A 15,461-nucleotide genomic window follows, 5' to 3' on the forward strand; every position below is an offset into this window, starting at 1 on the left:
AACTTCAGCTTCTGCACCTCTTGCTGCCAGACAGAGGACAGATAGAGAGGAGACAGATGGACAGAGAGCATCGAGGGTGAGAGACACCTGGGTGGGACCAGCACAGCCCCGAGCACCTTCCAAGCAGGGGAAAGGGGCAGAAAGACCAGCTGGGAGACTGAGGCACAGCCTTGCAGAAGGGGCCATAGGTACCTCTGTTCTGTCCCTGAGGAAGGCTTCGGTGACATCCAGGATATCTTCTTCCCCAGGTGCAGCCAAGGGGGAGCAGCACAGATCTCTCTGAGGGAGCTCAGGCAGGGCTAGGGGGGAGACATGGGGGAAAACCTGAGCCCTCTGCCCAGTTCCTGGGGATGTCACCTGCCCTGGCTCAAGGCTGGGACACTGCTGTCCTCCCACTGCTGGAGGGCAGCACGGGCAGGGGGCCCCAGCATGCCCAAGTGAGGGATGCACTGGAACCAGGGGCAGGGAGGGTTCCTGTCCAGGGATGCTGAGGCGGGGCTGGGTCCATGGCTGCTGTGCTCTGGGAGCCCTGATCCAGCCTGGCTGGTGGATGTGAGCCTGGGACAGGGCAGGGCAGGGTGGGCAGTCCCTGCCCATGCTGCCCACACACTCACCCCTCTTTGGTGGCTGGACCTTGCACTTCTCGGATGGCCCTGGCCCAGAGCTGGGAGTCAGGGAAGCTCTGTTCTCCCACCAGGCTTCCTCCTTGGGCTGGCTGAGGGGTCAACTGTCCACCATCCTGCAGGGAGGGAGGGAAGTGGGTGCAGTGAGGAAAGGGGTGAAGGGGACCCCTCGCACCCTAGGGCTGCCCTGCCAGGGGGGGGAGGCAAAGATGGCCGTGCTCAGGGGGCTCTTTGCTCCCACCCTGTCCCAACACCATCCCCCTCGACACTGTGGGGGCAAGGCTGGGTGACGTAGGGCGCCCAAATGTCACCCTCCAAACCCCAGACTGCCCCCTTCCCAAGACGCCTCCGGCGGCCCCAGAGACTCCTCCTTGGCCCGGGGGGACGAGACTGACTCCCTTCTCCTCCTGCTGTGGGGCTGGGGCTCATCTATCCCAGAGGCATCCCCCGTGCCTCGGGGACCTCTCTGTCCCCTCGCTGCCAGGTCCTGGTGCCGTCCCCACCTGTGGCCGGGTCGCGATGGGACGTAGCCCCCAGCCTCTTTGCACGCCGAGGCTCTTTTCTCCTACACAGGATTCCCAAGACAAGCCGCGGGCTCGCAGGTTTCTTTCCGCACACCGGGACACGGAGCGCCCTCCCGTGCTATCAGCCGCCCGCTGCACGGCTCCCAGTGCGCGGCCGCGTTCTGATGGACCGCGGCTGGAACCACCGGGGCGGGGGGGGGTTGCTTTCGGAACCTGGGGGAGGTGGAATCCCGTCCCACCCCCGGCCTCCGCCGTCCTGGCAGCGGGCACCGCTGGCCTGCCGGGGAGCGCTCCCGTTGTGCAGAGCTCGATGATAGCGATGGGAGGGTCGAGTTCTTACGGGTGCGGATGAGGGGAAAGGACAACGAGGCAGGAATCCTGTTGGGAGTCTGTTCTGGACCACCCAGCCAGGATGAAAAGGCAGACGAGGCATTCTGCAGGTGGCTGGCTGAAGTCTCGCCATCAACAGACACAAGTGCTGGCTTGCAAACAGATATGGCTTGCAAAAAAGATTATTTATGGAGGTTTAAAGGGATCTTTCCTTCTCCCAGAATGCAACACGTTACCTCAAAGAAATGTGATGGTAACTTTCAAAGTGAAGACAAAATAAGTTGGAGCCTCAGCTCTCACACAAAATACCAGCAGCTTCCAAAGTCAGTCTTCTTGGCTACTGAGAACATTATGCCATTTGAACACAGTGCAAGTTCATGGAAAACGTGAGGTTTCTTGTCTTTTATATATGTAAAAAAATAATGACAAATAAAATTGAAATTATATGGTCATACTATGGTATGGCATCTCAAGCCTGGATGTAGAACAGGCCATGTACACAAGAAAAAAGCTTCACAAACTGCATCAAATTAAAATAATTTTATAGAAAATAAGTTTTATTTGGCTCCTTTCATACACTTTTTCCAAAAGAAATGCACGTTCACACAGTTTGCCTGTCTCAGTGCATGTCTGGATTTGCTCACAAAGGGCCATTAATATCAAGGCAAAAGGTGCCTTTGAAATAATTTCAGACACATAGTATTTTTGACTGGAAAGCACCCAAAGTTAATGATTTTCTAATTATAACTTTGAAATAAATGTTTCAGGTGTTTCTTCTGTGATTCACGCATGTAACTGTCCCACACAGGGAAGAGGAGACAGACCTGCAACAAAATATGTCAAGCCAATGGCTAACACTCATTTCAGGTAGAGCTACAGAGAGGTTCTCTATTTCATACTAGGTTGGGATATAAAAAAACCCCACAGCTAGGTAACTTGTTCTTTTTGAAAGCTCTAAAACAGAAATGAGAAAACATTGCTTCAAAGCCACAAATCAGCCATTGGTAGTTAGAGTTTGTCTGCAGAGAAAGCACTCTTTCCCTAGCTGTTTTTCATGGCCAGGTCTCCTTCCTGTTGACGGTGACTATGGAATTCATTTCTTGCTGCTTCTTCTTAAATGCTTTGTGAAGAGAACTAAATTCGGCTCGGGCTTTCATACATCACAAGAGGTACTAACCCATCAAGTAACCCCTGCAAAAAAAAATATAGGTTAGGAAAAAAGTTAGCAGACACAGGCAGCGCTCCTCAAAAATCAAGAATGGTCTTAAAAAGTTCAGACTTCCACAAACTCTGCTGGTCAAGGCTATTTAAAACAATTAATCCTGTCCAAGGTAGAAACTGGCCAGCCTAACTACACATTCCTTCCTCAGCTGATCTTTAGTGAACACTGAAAATGGATAACCCTTTTCTCAATCCAGCTTTGGTAATTGGAATTTTTGAAGCCCAGGTTACACGCTATAAATGGTTCTTTATTTGTACCCTTTATATGAACTACCAGTGTTAAGAAGATACTCAGTATAACCAAACATTTTCTGGCACTCAACAAAACTCTAGTCTCTTTGTCTCTTCCATTTTTCTGAATCCCCTTTCTTTAATGGGTTTAAGAAAAAGAACTGTTAAGACACATGTACTCAATGAAACAAGTAAATATACAGCATCGACAAAGGAAGAAAATATAGACCAGGTCCCTGTCCAGATACCTGCTGCCAGGGAACCCACCACTTCTGTCTTACGGAACAAAATTCTACATTAATCTGCAGAGGTTAAAAAAACACTTAAGAAAGGAGGAATGTTAAGTCAATACCTTATGGCCAAGCTGCAGATCTTTAGCATAGTTCATTGTACTTTCTGTTACTCTTACATTTAACAAGCACACACGAGCCATAAAAGAAAAGCTGAAAAAGTAATTAAATCACTTACGGTAATTTCATCCTCATGAAAACTCTGGCCATGAAGAAGCTCAAAAGCACACTGACAAAACCAATAAAGAGCAAAAGAAACCTATTCAGCTTGGGGATATTTGGTGCATTGGATCGATCCAGAATTATGAATCCAAGGCCGCCCATTGTGAAGAGGAAGCTGGATGCGAGCCCTTCCATTATGTATTGCCCATTTACTCTAAAGGGGAAAAAAAAAAAGAGGGGGGGAGAGGGTCAGAAAAATATTTGTTCTAAAGAAACTACTTACATTTCAAACTCTATCTACTCAGCCTGCTTTACCTATACAAATACACAGGATGATGGACTTTGATGCCTGACTTTCTAACAAAAAAATAGGTATGGAAACTGATGGTGTGCAATTGCATCAAGGCTTGAACATGTAACTTATCTCTGGAACTGACAGTCTGCAAGGTGACCAGTACAGTGTACTACTGGTTTTACATGTAGCAGTGTATACTAACAGCTACTAAGCAAGTTTGCAGAAATATCCAAAGTAGCACCTGCTTTCATAGGTGACATGAGGCACAGAACCGTGATCCCCCAAGGCCACTAAGTTTTCCAAGTCCTATTTCCACCCTAAGGTTTAGGCAGCAGTGCCTAAATCCTCATTTCAGTATAAAACCCACTCAAAGCACTACTGTATCAGCACACGAAGCACATGTACTGGGTGAGCACACACCAGAGCAGCTCTTGCTGGCTGTGTGTTTTGCTGTCAGCTCCCTGAGCCAACACACAGGGGGGATCCAGCCTGAAAGGGCTCCCTGTCAGTCCACGCTGCTCGATTTCCTGCTTACAAAGCTTGTGCTGAGAGGGGAGAAGCCAAGGCTTCGACAGAATATTGCACCTGGATCATGCGTCTCCTGCTTCCCACAGTCACTGAACCTTTCTCCTATCCTTGTTAATTAGCAACACTAGCAATTCATAGACATGGCATGGATGAAGCTAACATGGATGCTAATACAGAAATGAAGATTATCGTTACTGTCTCGTTTTCACTGAATTACACTAAAATGCTAACAACTCCCTCCAGCAGTCCAACTCATCTACACTGCAGCAGTTCCAGCCAGTCCAAGACATGGATTACACCTAGTCCAAGGCAAAATCTGTACATGAAGAATGCCACAGACCACACAGATTCAAGGAACATTTTTGGTATTTAACAAAGAACATTATTTGTTTTCACGCCAAAAGAAAAACAAAACAAAAAAACACCCCAAAACACGCCCCCCAAAGTAACAAATGTAGATTTAACACTATGTAGACCAATTGGCAACTAAGCAATCTCTAGCTTATTTTCAATAATAGAAGCAAAAGGCTCAAAGAAGACACTTGTTACATGCTTATAACTATTTTCCCCATCCTCAGACACAAGAATTGCAATTGCATTAAGTCTAAAACGCCAGAGCTGAAAGTCTGACAAGCATTATGTATGCTGCTACAAAATGACCAAAGGTATCCACACCCACTGTAGAACTCAACTTTAGCAGCATGGGCTTGGAAGAGAGATCAGTACTGCCAGATCTACATTTTTTTCTCACCAGGCTGTTCATTGTTAAAAGCTTTGGAAGGGCTGAGTTTTCCCACTTCCAGTGATGTTAATGTGTGGGTTTTTTATCTGCAAACCAAGGACAACTACAGAACAGAGCCTGCCTTGCACAGAGAGCTCAATCAAACAGACACACGGCTCGGTAGGACGGGTTTACTCGCTTGCAGCTCCTGGCTGGCGGGGGCAGAGCCCTGCTCCTACCTGTACGCCAGGAAGGCCACCGGCCTCTGATGCCCGTGTTCGTCTGTCATCGACCCCACGCTGGGAGGTTCCACAATCACGTCGTAGATAATCCCTGCGGGGAGAAGAGCAAGCATCGCCCGTGGCTCACAGCAGCAAACGGCGAGTACTTCAGCGACGCCGGGACGCTCCGAGCTGGCCGCGGGCCGCGCCTGACGAGCGACCTGGAGCCGGACAAGGGGCCAGCAGCGGCAGTGGCTCCGTGACCGGGCAGGGGCCAGCAGCGCGCCCCACAGGGGACGGGCTACAGCGCCAGCGGGGCCTCCCGCTCCCGCCGCCCGCCCCAGCCTCACCTCCGGTGATGAGGAAGTACGAGACCACCACCAGCGCATACACCGTCATGGCCGAGGGCATGTGCACCCAGCTCGGCCGCTTCAGCTTGATGTTGGGGCACTCGAGCACGGCAAAGGGCAGGCGGAACAGCGTCTCCATGGCGGCGGTGCGGTGCGGCCCGGTGCGGTGCGGCCCGGTGCGGTGCGGCCCGGTGCGGTGCGGCGCACACGCCGCGGCCCGGCTCCCTGCCCGGCTGGCCCCGCCGCTGCCGCCCTTTGCCGCCGGACACGAAGGCGGAAACGGAAATCGGCTGCCGCGTCCTGACAGGGGCAAATAAGCCACTTTTTAAAAGCCCATTTGAACGAAACCACCCGAAAAACTGAAGACCAGACAGAAATGACAAAAAAATAAAGCAAAAGCTTTTTTTTTTTTTTTTTCTGCACACAGACACCTGGAGCTGCAGCCCTCCACTTCCCCGGGGTCTTACACATCGGCCAGGACCCAGCAGCCCTGACGTGTCGGTGCCGGGTGACAGCGCGCGCTGGGGGCGGGGCCGGGCAGCCACGTGGCCGGGGGCGGGGCTTCCGGTGCCGCCCGGCCCTGCGGGCACGCGCCCCTCCCCGGGCCCCGCGCGGAGGCTCGTCCGGGGCCTCCCGCTCCGCAAGGGGCAGGGCCCTGCCCTCCCGCCGTGCCCGCCCTCCCAGCCGTGCCCGCCCTCCCCAGCGGTCCCTGCCCGAGGCTCGGTCTCCCGCTCGGCCAGCCACGGGCCCGGAAAGCAAACGAACCAGCAAGCGAAGGAAACACAGAACAGCAGTGAGAGGCAACACCCGTCCCCAGGAAGGCTGACGTCTTTCAGCAGGCACGATCTAGCACGGGAGAGGGGCAGCACCTGAATTCCGGCCCCTGCCAGCGGGTGGTGTGAGGGCGTTAGAAGTGCTCACTCCGGGGAACGTGCCCTCCCCTCAGGGGCAGCCCGGAGGGTGCTGTCCCCCGCCCTCGGTGCAGCTGCCTGCTTCCAGCATCGCTGGAAAAAAAAATATTAAGGGCCTTACTATCACTTCACTAATACTTTGCCCGATTCCTTTTACTTCTGCCCACCCAAGTGGTACCCCTTCTCCCGACTCATGCCTCAGCTGCCTTTAAGGGCAACCCTGTCATTATAAATTCACCCTTTTCAGTCCTAGCTCTGCTTTTTGGAAGTCTCCCTCTCAGTGTGACTTGCCCATCAACAGATGTTTACGACGTTTCTCCTAATTATTCCAGAAGTATTCCCCTTCCATCTTGCCTCCTTTTCAAAAGACCCAAGAAAAACTGATCTCACAGCTTTGAGTGTAAACCAAGAGCACTTTTGGGGCGGGTCAGACATGCCTGCCCTACTTCCCCCTTCTGCTTTAAAACCATTTTTCCAGCATGCCAAAGTACTGAAGTTTGTACTAGCACAGTAAGACAACTAATAAAATTTTGACCTTGTGAACCAACAGCACCTAAAAATGTCAGGGTACTAGCATTACTCTTAGAACATCCTTTAATTAGCCACAGCCTTTGGAACAAGTTTTAGCATAACCCAGCCTGAGGAGAAAGAAACATTTCATACTTAATGCTGCCAGAGTTAGCTGCAATACTTCCACTTTTTGAGAGTATTTTCACTCTAATGACTTGGGACGCTGTGGTGAACTTCTTGGCAAGGAACAGCTCCTTTCACCCTGTGTGGTGTTAGGTATCCCAGATCACAGCCATCTCTGGTCACCAAACCCTGAAGGCGCAACCACCACAGCAGTCAGTTTGCAAGCAGCTGACCCCCAGCGCACCAGCTCCACTGCCACCAGAAGTCTGCTTGTCAACTCAGTCTTCTGCCATCTGTCTTCTTGGCTGACCCCACAGCCCTGATGAGGTTCGGGGGCAGGCAGGGAGAGGATTCAATCAGGAGGAATTTGCACAAGTTTCAGACCCACAGCCTGAGCAGTCTCAAGAGATCTTAGAAACATCTTCAAACAGCTCTCTCACTGCTCCCAGTAAATCTGCATGCTCAGGAATTATTTCTCCTCCTTCCTTATTCTGGTGGTAGAGCTCACTACTTTTTTAAAAAAAGTTATTAGTACAGACACCCACTTCTCATCAGTAGTAGTTCCAAATTCAGAGCTGGGTATGAGGAATGCCCTGCCCCTACAGGTAGTGCAAGAATTATCCTGGGCAGCCTTAGAGATCCATTTGCCATCCTCTATGCTACAGACTTAAGTAAAGCAGCAAAACAATCCCATTTCCACCTTTTACGGTTGCTTTGAACATTACCAGTACCTCCTCAGTGATGAGGCAACAGAACTCTGGCTCAAGTTTCAATACCAGAGGCCTAAACTACTGCACAAGAGCCTAATTCTGGGAGCCATTAAAGGTCTGTTCTGCCTGTGCCCTGGAGCTCTGCTTGTATCCTATCTGTAACCAACAAACACATACAGCCAATGCAGCTTCCTTCCAGGAGATCAACATGTAGCGGTTTGCTTTTCTTCTTCCAGATTCCTAGCTTTCTTCTGAGCGATGTCCTCTGATGGCTTTACACACAGCTGTTGCCATGAAAAAAACCCTCACGTTGCTCAAAGTTACTTCAGTCCCTCCGACAGGATTGTGAGACAGACCTTGGAGTTGTTTAACCAGACCTCTTCCGCCTCCTTGACTCCCCTGTCTGCAGGCAGCCCAGAGATCGGCATCCTGACTTAGAGGGTTTGTTGCACCAAAACCTAATTCCGCATTATATGAGCTGTGAGACGCAGCTCCTGCCAGCTTGGACTACCACATGGAATGACAGGACACAAGAGAAGTGGAGCTTTCATTTATTAGGATGAAACTACAAATAAATTCACTTTGACTTCTGGCTCTGTGCCTGTGCCTTCAGCACTTTCACAACAATCTTCTGCTCCTCAATAAGAAAAGCTCGTTTGATTCTGGAAAGGAAAAAACAACAACTTTAGGACATGTATCCACTTAAGTGAAAACACAAAACTGGTTACAATTAGTTTTGCTGTCTCCCATGTTCATTACACATGTGGTGTTAGTTCCACAAGTAGGTAAAAAGAGAAATGACTGATGATGTCAGCATCAGAAGACAGGGAGGGTGGCACTCTATGAATGTAGAGGATTGGGGAAGAAGGCCAAACCTGCCTGTGAATTTAGCATGAGTGGCTGTCAGGCAAGCAAGGTAATGCCTGATGGCTGAGCACAGGAAAAGGTACCACCTTCACCAACTTCAAAGGCAAACAGCAAAACCTCTCACTGGCAAGCCAACTTAGCTGTTCCTAAAGTCAGAACTGATGTGGCCAGCTGCAGTCAGTTCTCTTCCTCAGAAGTACAGAAAACTTCACATGAGCCCAGTTATCCAAACAAGTGCAGCTCTCAAGACTAAAGCTTCTTTGCACTTCAACAGAGAAAACCCTGGCAGGTCAAGTCATGCCTAAAGACAAATACTTCTGGAAGACATGTAGGGCCACCATGCAGATGGACCCATGTGATAGTACTCATACATCAACAGCCCATTTGATGATTTCAAGTTAAAAGCAAAAATATACCACCCACTCTTCTCCCCTGAAACATTAAAAAGCCACTTCATAGGCATCTGCAATACAAGGCTACTGTCACAGCACACAAAACCCAACAAAGATGAATAGATGCAACAGAAAGCCTGCCAATTACATAGAAGGAGGTGACTGTTTTTTGTTTCAGTAAGAGTAAGGCATACTCACGTATTAAAAACAACCTACCAAGCTCACAAAGTGCTTGGGAAAACACTCAGAAAAAAACTGGGTTTTAACAGAGAAAAGTTATGCTACAGATCTGCAACCTGTCTCCAGTTACACCTCATGTGATTTAACTCACACAAGCAAAAAAAAACAACCCCAAAAACCACTGGCACAATTTGCACTACAGATGAAAAAAACTGGCATTAGATTGCTAAATCCAGAGATCTGCTTTGATTGCCATTCATAGGATAATATACTCTTTGTAACATACATTTTTTTCCCCTCAAACTTGCCAAGGAAGTCTAATGTGGAGTTGTTACTCAATAAAACCAAATTCAGTAAGACCCATCAAAGGCCAACTTAAAGCTTAACCACAATAAATATGCTTATTATGCAAGAATTAATACCTTTAACCCCAAAACACCAAAAAAGAAACCAAAAGCTCAACTGATCTTACACTAATACCTTTGCATTAGACAAGACAGGATAACAGAGGAGAAAATTCTTTTAATATAAACTATAAAAATCCAGAATGAGCAGACTGTTTAGCACCAAAGCAACAGTGCAATGCAAAATAATGAAGAACAAGTGCTTCATAGGCAGTAAGTAGCTCAAATCCAGGGGACAAAGTCGTAAGGATCGCTGCTTATGTGCCCCATGCTCATCCCCTCCAGTTTACCACCCTAATGTCAGGCAAGAGTCTTCCAAATTTTGGTCCTCATTATGAAAACACAGCTAGACGTAAAAACGTTGTAGAAAGTACCTTGAGAATAAACTTTCTGTAAGCTTACCTGTCACGGACACACTTGGCACACATGGAACCCCCATAGGCTCTGCTAACGTGCTTCTTTGTTTTTGACAGCCTCATAAGAACTTTAGGACGCACAGCACGGACCTGCCAAATGCAAGAAGGAGAAGTGCATCATGCAACAGTAACTTTAGGTAACAAGCATCTCAAGGACATTCACTTGGACAGTTTAAAAAACCAGGAACACCCTGAAATTGACTATTCCAAGATGCAAACAAGTGACTTAAGTTGCAGCTTCTTGTACGTGCCATCTTCAGCATTCCTAAGCTGATCCTTCCATTCTACCCCAGAGGCTCACCAAAAGATTGGTTAAAAAACCAAAAATCTAAGAAAAATACTGTTTTTCCAAATAACTGCCCAAAGATCTGACACTAATCAAGCATTCCCATCGCTGTTAAGAACAGTGGTGTTACACCAAGAAAACACTTCAGAGAAAAATGTCATGTTGAAAACATTAACTGCTTTTTTATACAGCCAAAAATTGAACTTGGCTCAAGTTTTTCCTTTTAAAGCCTACCTACTGGGTCCCATTTACTTCTACACCTGCTGAAGAGTCACCTCAGTCTGGCTCTAAAAATTACAGGCAGTTACATCTTACAGAACAAGAGGATTCAGATAAAACAGCAATGAAAACCACAAGCATTAAAAAAGCACCTGCCTGTTAAGTTTTCAAAGCTTGTTTTACCAGTTAAATGTTACAAATGGGATCATAGAAACATTAAGGTTGGAAGGGACCTTAAGATCATCAAATTCCAACCCCCCTGCCAGGAGCAGGGAACCCTACCACTACACCACGTTGCACAAAACCTCATCCAACCTGGCCTTAAAAACCGCCAGGGACGGGGCATCAACAACCTCCCTGGGCAACTCATTCCAGTTCCTCACCACCCTTATAGTGAAGAATTTCTTCCTAAAGTCTAAGCTAAATCTCCCCTCTTTCAGTTTAAAACGATTAGCCCTTGTCTTATCACTATCTTCTCTGATGAAAAGCCCCTCCCCAACTTTCCTGTAGGCCCCTTTCAGGTACTGGAAGGTGCTATGAGGTCTCTTTGGAGCCTCCTCTTCTCCAGGCTGAACAGCCCCGAGAATATTTTAATTTAAAAATTTTTTCCAACAAGAATCCATCAATAAACAGGCATATTATACTACTTAAAAAAGCTCTTTGTACTGAAAAAAAAAAACAACAAAAACTTATGCCAGGGAGATTAATACTTACACCACGAAGTCTTCCTGGGCATATACCACATGCCGACTTCGGTGCCTTTCCCACTTTCTTGGTGTAAAGGTAAACAATCCTGTTCCCGGGTGTTCGGGACCTAATTAAGCCAGAAAAATACTCATTTAATGCAACAATCAAAACTTCAACCTGGCTTCCTTAAAAATAAGCTTTCTTAGAAACGATCTTACTTACAGTCTGGTCTTGTTGGAAGCTGTGTTGTAGGACAACCTGCGGCGGTAGGTCAGGCGCTGAACCATTTTGTACACCTAAATCAGTGAAAAGCCAAGCAGCACTAGATTAGGGCTCAGTGTCCCCACAGCAGTTCACCTAGTACAGCATCACCGGCACTGACTGGGCCAGATCCCAATCATCAGCTGCTGATTCCGTATTGCAACTGACAAAACTGCAGCACTTCCTCAGCAGTTACAGCCAACACATTGAAACAAACAAACGAACAAACAAACGACCCCCAACACGTTACAGCGGCTGGAATGCGATTTGCAACGAAGATTCATCCAAACTAACTTGTACGCCGTTCAAATTCCTGGTCTTGCCTGTACGATGTCACGATGCCCTGGAAAACTGCTCAGAGCTTTCCCAGCTGCGTTTTCGCTGAGAACTGGGCTGAAACAAACGCTACCTATCTCATCCGGCAACCAACTGCATCAGCCACACCACGGGCCGCGACCAGAGGCCTCTCCGGGCCCAGCAGGACGCGCGGAGCGCAGCGGAACCCACAGCGGCGCAGGGAGCTACGCCCCAAGGAGGCCCCCGGGACCCCGCCAGCCGGCGGGGCTGCACTCCTCAGGCGCTGCCCGGGGCAAGGCCCAGCGCCGCGGCCCGGGGTGCCGGCCCGAGGCCTCGGGAGGCCCAGCTTCCCCACGGCGCAGCTCTGCCCCGCCGCCGGTCCGAGCGCAAGCAGCGGCGCCGCCGTGCCCTCCCCACATCCCCCCGGCCCGCTGGCCGCCCGCACCCCCCGCCAGGGCGCGGATGGACGCGGATGGGCGCGGATGGGCGCCGGCGGCCCGCAGCCACCCGCCGCCATACCTGCGCCGCCGATCCCGGAAGAGAAAGCGTTAACGCCTGGGTCAACGTTGAAATACTGGCGCTGTGGAACCCGGAAGGAATAGCCGCGCCTGCGCGCTGTCACTCGTCTCTGGGCAAGCGTGATGCTGGGGCGCCACCATGTTGTACGGCGGCGGCGACGCAGGTGTGGCGCCATGTTGTACGGCAGTGGGCACCGCCCAGCGGCAGGAGGGGAGCGGCCGCGCGGCGGGGCGGGGGAAGGAGGTGCCGGAGCCGCGGGCGGGACGCGGTAAATCCGCGCGACAAGATCCTCCCCGCCGCAGCTGCTTCACTGCTCCCAGGGGTTCTGCGCACATGCTGTCCCACACACACTTAAGCATTTTTGTATGTTTCACTGGAAAGCCTTTTTCCTAGAACACCAGCTTCTTTCCTCAGAAAGAACGTTCTGCTCTGCATTGTGGTAGTTGAGTCGCTGCAGGCGCAGTTCTCAGCCTGCTGCTCTAAGCTGTGATTGACAAATCACTCAAACACGCTTTTCAATCCCAACCCAGCGGAAAACACACCTGGAAGCAGAGCAGTCGCACACAAAACCTAGGCGGGAAAAGGCTGGTCCCCCTTGGCGACACTGCCCCCCATCCTGCCAGCCTCAGCCTGGGGAGGGTGCAAAGGCTGGTCCCCCTTGGCGACACTGCCCCCCCTCCTGCCAGCCTCAGCCTGGGGAGGGTGCACCCCCTCTTGTTGCAGTGTTCGGTTGTTCAAAGATGCCCCGAGCACCGAAGCGTGGCCCCCAGCCTGAAGGCTGGGCTCTGCAGAGAGCAGCACAGGACACTTGCCCAACACCTCCTGCACCGGGAGCCTCGGAAACCAAATCCTCCCGCCTGTCTACCAAGGCACACACTCGCTGCCTCACGTGCTCCAGGGCAGGCGTTCGGGCGGAGATACGAGGGCATGAAGCATTCTCTGCAGGTCAGGTCCAAGGTCCACCAGACCCCAAGCGAGTTGATCTTTCCCTCAGCACACCCTCCACACGTTCAGCAGCTGGCATCTTACAAGCTTTTTCAGCTGGGTCCTGTTTTCTGATTTTCATGTGTAGTAGTCTCTGGTAGATCCCTGAGAAAAGAAGAGAAAGGAAACATCAAGAGCTAAGGGAGCATAAGATGGCTTCTCAGCAGCCAGAAGCAGCATTCAAATGATGTCAGATCTGCCAAATTTATGGTTATTAAAAAATAAACACACCAAAGCTTCCCCATCATCCCCTTGCAATTGTATTAAGCACAGCTTTTGTAGGAAGGAGAGAAGGAATGCTTGCTGTAAGGAGCCCCACTGGATTACACTTCTCCCAGATGTCTGCAGGTCCCTGCCAAGCTGAGGATCACATTGACAAGCAGAGCTGACCCTTCTGCTCTGGAATTGGCAGCTGGTTGGTGACAGGGAGTCCCCCTGCTATCGACTTGTGGCCTCCCTAACGTGTCCCGCTCCCGCCCTGCCACACGGCACTGCCACACTGAAGAGCAAGAGATTCGAAAGCACATGGTTCTGTCCCTTCGGCTCCCCAGCCCCTGCTGCCAGTGGTGGTCTCACTCTGCCAGCCTGAGTCCATCATCCCTTCCAACCCAAACCGATCCACGACTCTCACAGTGTGAAGGCGTTGTGGCCGCTGCCGCAACTGACATGGGCTGGTACAGGCCAGGTCTTCCTGTTGCATTGCTGGGAAATCGCTCCGCATGGAGCACAGGACTGGGCCCCTCTGTAAGCCCCAAAGTGCTCCTGCTCCCTGCTGGCCTGGGCGATGTTCCGCAGCGATAACCAGGGACCCACACATTAAATATGTAGGATGCTGCTGCCATCATTAGCGGCTTGAGCTTTGCTTTTGGAGAGTGGAGGGTGCTCAGAAAGCTTTGATGTGTGCTCCTGGCCTTGTTTATGGGTTTGTAACTTGCAGTTCATTGTACTGCATCCTCCCTGTTTTCAACCTATAATTATTATTTTGGTTAATTATTGACTCTTTTAAAGTGCAAATTATGGGCACCAGAATTTTTCTAATTCATGAAAGAAGCGAAAATAAGTATGATCTAGATTTTAGGGTATATTTAAAATAGGAGCGTATTTCAGACGACAAGTAAATTTCAGAGCAATTAGAGTGTTTAAAATGAACTTTCTAGGCCCAGAACCCTGAGGGGAATAAGAAAGCCAATTAAATTAGATTAAATAATCATGCCTAAGTATAAAAGTATAACAGAATCCAATTGTTAAAGGACAACACTATTAAATTATGATGGAATAGTTTAGTTGAGATGTTGTCAGTGCAACAGGTTACTATTATATTTGTGAATACCAGTATCAGTATGTTTCTTTAAATTACCTGATTTGGGCTCTAAACTCAACTGGTGTAAATTTTAGCAGCTGTCAATTACATTCCAGTGGTTTGCTTCTGCCAGTGCACTGGCCTAGTTTTTCAAACTTTTTCAGCTCTTTTTTTTTTTTTTTTTTTTGTGAGAGGAACAGGGCTGTCAGGCAAACAGTTCACCAGAGCATCTAAAAATGTTAGTTTTATGACAACTGGTTTAATGCTATCTAATGTGGAGATAAGATTTGAAGCAGGAGCTTGCTAAGCCCATTTTGTACAGATTAGTGCTAGTCAAATGATTCTCTCATGTTTTCTGCTACTCCTGCCTCTTCACAGGGCTGAACTGTCACTTTCGGGAGCAGTTATCTTCCATGTCCAACATATCTCATTAACTCTTTCTGCACTTTCTTCTGTCTTGGAATACAACAAAGAGGATGGATTATTGAATCCACAACCCATCGACTTGGAAAAGTGAGAATGGTGTCCTATAAATGCCCTTTTTACTCTGACTAGGATGTCAGTGGAAGCATAGGGCCTGAGGTCATGGGCTTTTTCCTTTAAGAAAACTGGAGGTTGGCCTCCAGGGTGTATTTGCTTATTGGCAGTATAAAAATGGAAACCTCTTTTCCACCAAAGATGACCAGGAAGATAATAATCTCTGGTGGCAGATTAGTAATGTGGTGCATTTTGCACTGGCCAGCAAGTTGTCACTGTATGCTGTTTACTGCACCAGAAGAATGCTTTGTGCACAGTTTGAGACCAGTTTTTGAAATACTGACCATCCTTGCCTTCTTTTCCACCTAGTCCCCTCCTTGCCTCTCTTTTTTTTTTTTTTTTTTTTTCCTGTAAGTCCTTAT

The 15,461-nt window shown here is 49.2% G+C and overlaps 2 protein-coding genes across 2 annotated transcripts; both read right to left on the bottom strand.

The window, feature by feature from the left end:
• Positions 1-2,002: 2,002 nt before the first annotated feature.
• Positions 2,003-5,779, bottom strand: OSTC (oligosaccharyltransferase complex non-catalytic subunit). The gene is made up of 4 exons (XM_051616885.1): positions 5,497-5,779; positions 5,165-5,258; positions 3,398-3,595; positions 2,003-2,668 (listed from the first exon to the last, which is right to left on the bottom strand). The coding sequence occupies exons 1-4, from the start codon at positions 5,633-5,635 to the stop codon at positions 2,650-2,652; spliced, it is 450 nt and encodes a 149-aa protein (XP_051472845.1). The 5' UTR covers positions 5,636-5,779; the 3' UTR covers positions 2,003-2,649.
• Positions 5,780-8,285: 2,506 nt separating this feature from the next.
• On the bottom strand, positions 8,286-12,353 carry RPL34 (ribosomal protein L34). Its single transcript, XM_051616886.1, has 5 exons — positions 12,279-12,353; positions 11,424-11,497; positions 11,229-11,328; positions 9,996-10,099; positions 8,286-8,412 (listed from the first exon to the last, which is right to left on the bottom strand). Exons 2-5 carry the CDS (start codon positions 11,486-11,488, stop codon positions 8,328-8,330), a joined length of 354 nt encoding a protein of 117 aa, XP_051472846.1. The 5' UTR covers positions 11,489-11,497; positions 12,279-12,353; the 3' UTR covers positions 8,286-8,327.
• Positions 12,354-15,461: the final 3,108 nt, after the last annotated feature.

Source organism: Apus apus, chromosome 4 (genome assembly GCF_020740795.1).
Source record: "Apus apus isolate bApuApu2 chromosome 4, bApuApu2.pri.cur, whole genome shotgun sequence".
NCBI lineage: Eukaryota > Metazoa > Chordata > Aves > Apodiformes > Apodidae > Apus > Apus apus.

Bases quoted from the DNA above. Each gene is read 5' to 3' on its own strand.
- OSTC (XM_051616885.1), bottom strand. From the start codon at position 5,635: ATGGAGACGCTGTTCCGCCTGCCCTTTGCCGTGCTCGAGTGCCCCAAC. The intron at 5,259-5,496 runs GTGAGGCTGGGG...TTCTCCCCGCAG, and splicing joins GTACTTCCTCATCACCGGAG to GGATTATCTACGACGTGATT. The intron at 3,596-5,164 runs GTAGGAGCAGGG...TTTCCCCTTTAG, and splicing joins GTGGCCTTCCTGGCGTACAG to AGTAAATGGGCAATACATAA.
- RPL34 (XM_051616886.1), bottom strand. From the start codon at position 11,488: ATGGTTCAGCGCCTGACCTACCGCCGCAGGTTGTCCTACAACACAGCT. The intron at 11,329-11,423 runs GTAAGTAAGATC...TGGCTTAATTAG, and splicing joins GCTTCCAACAAGACCAGACT to GTCCCGAACACCCGGGAACA. The intron at 10,100-11,228 runs GTAAGTATTAAT...TGCATTTGGCAG, and splicing joins GCCCAGGAAGACTTCGTGGT to GTCCGTGCTGTGCGTCCTAA.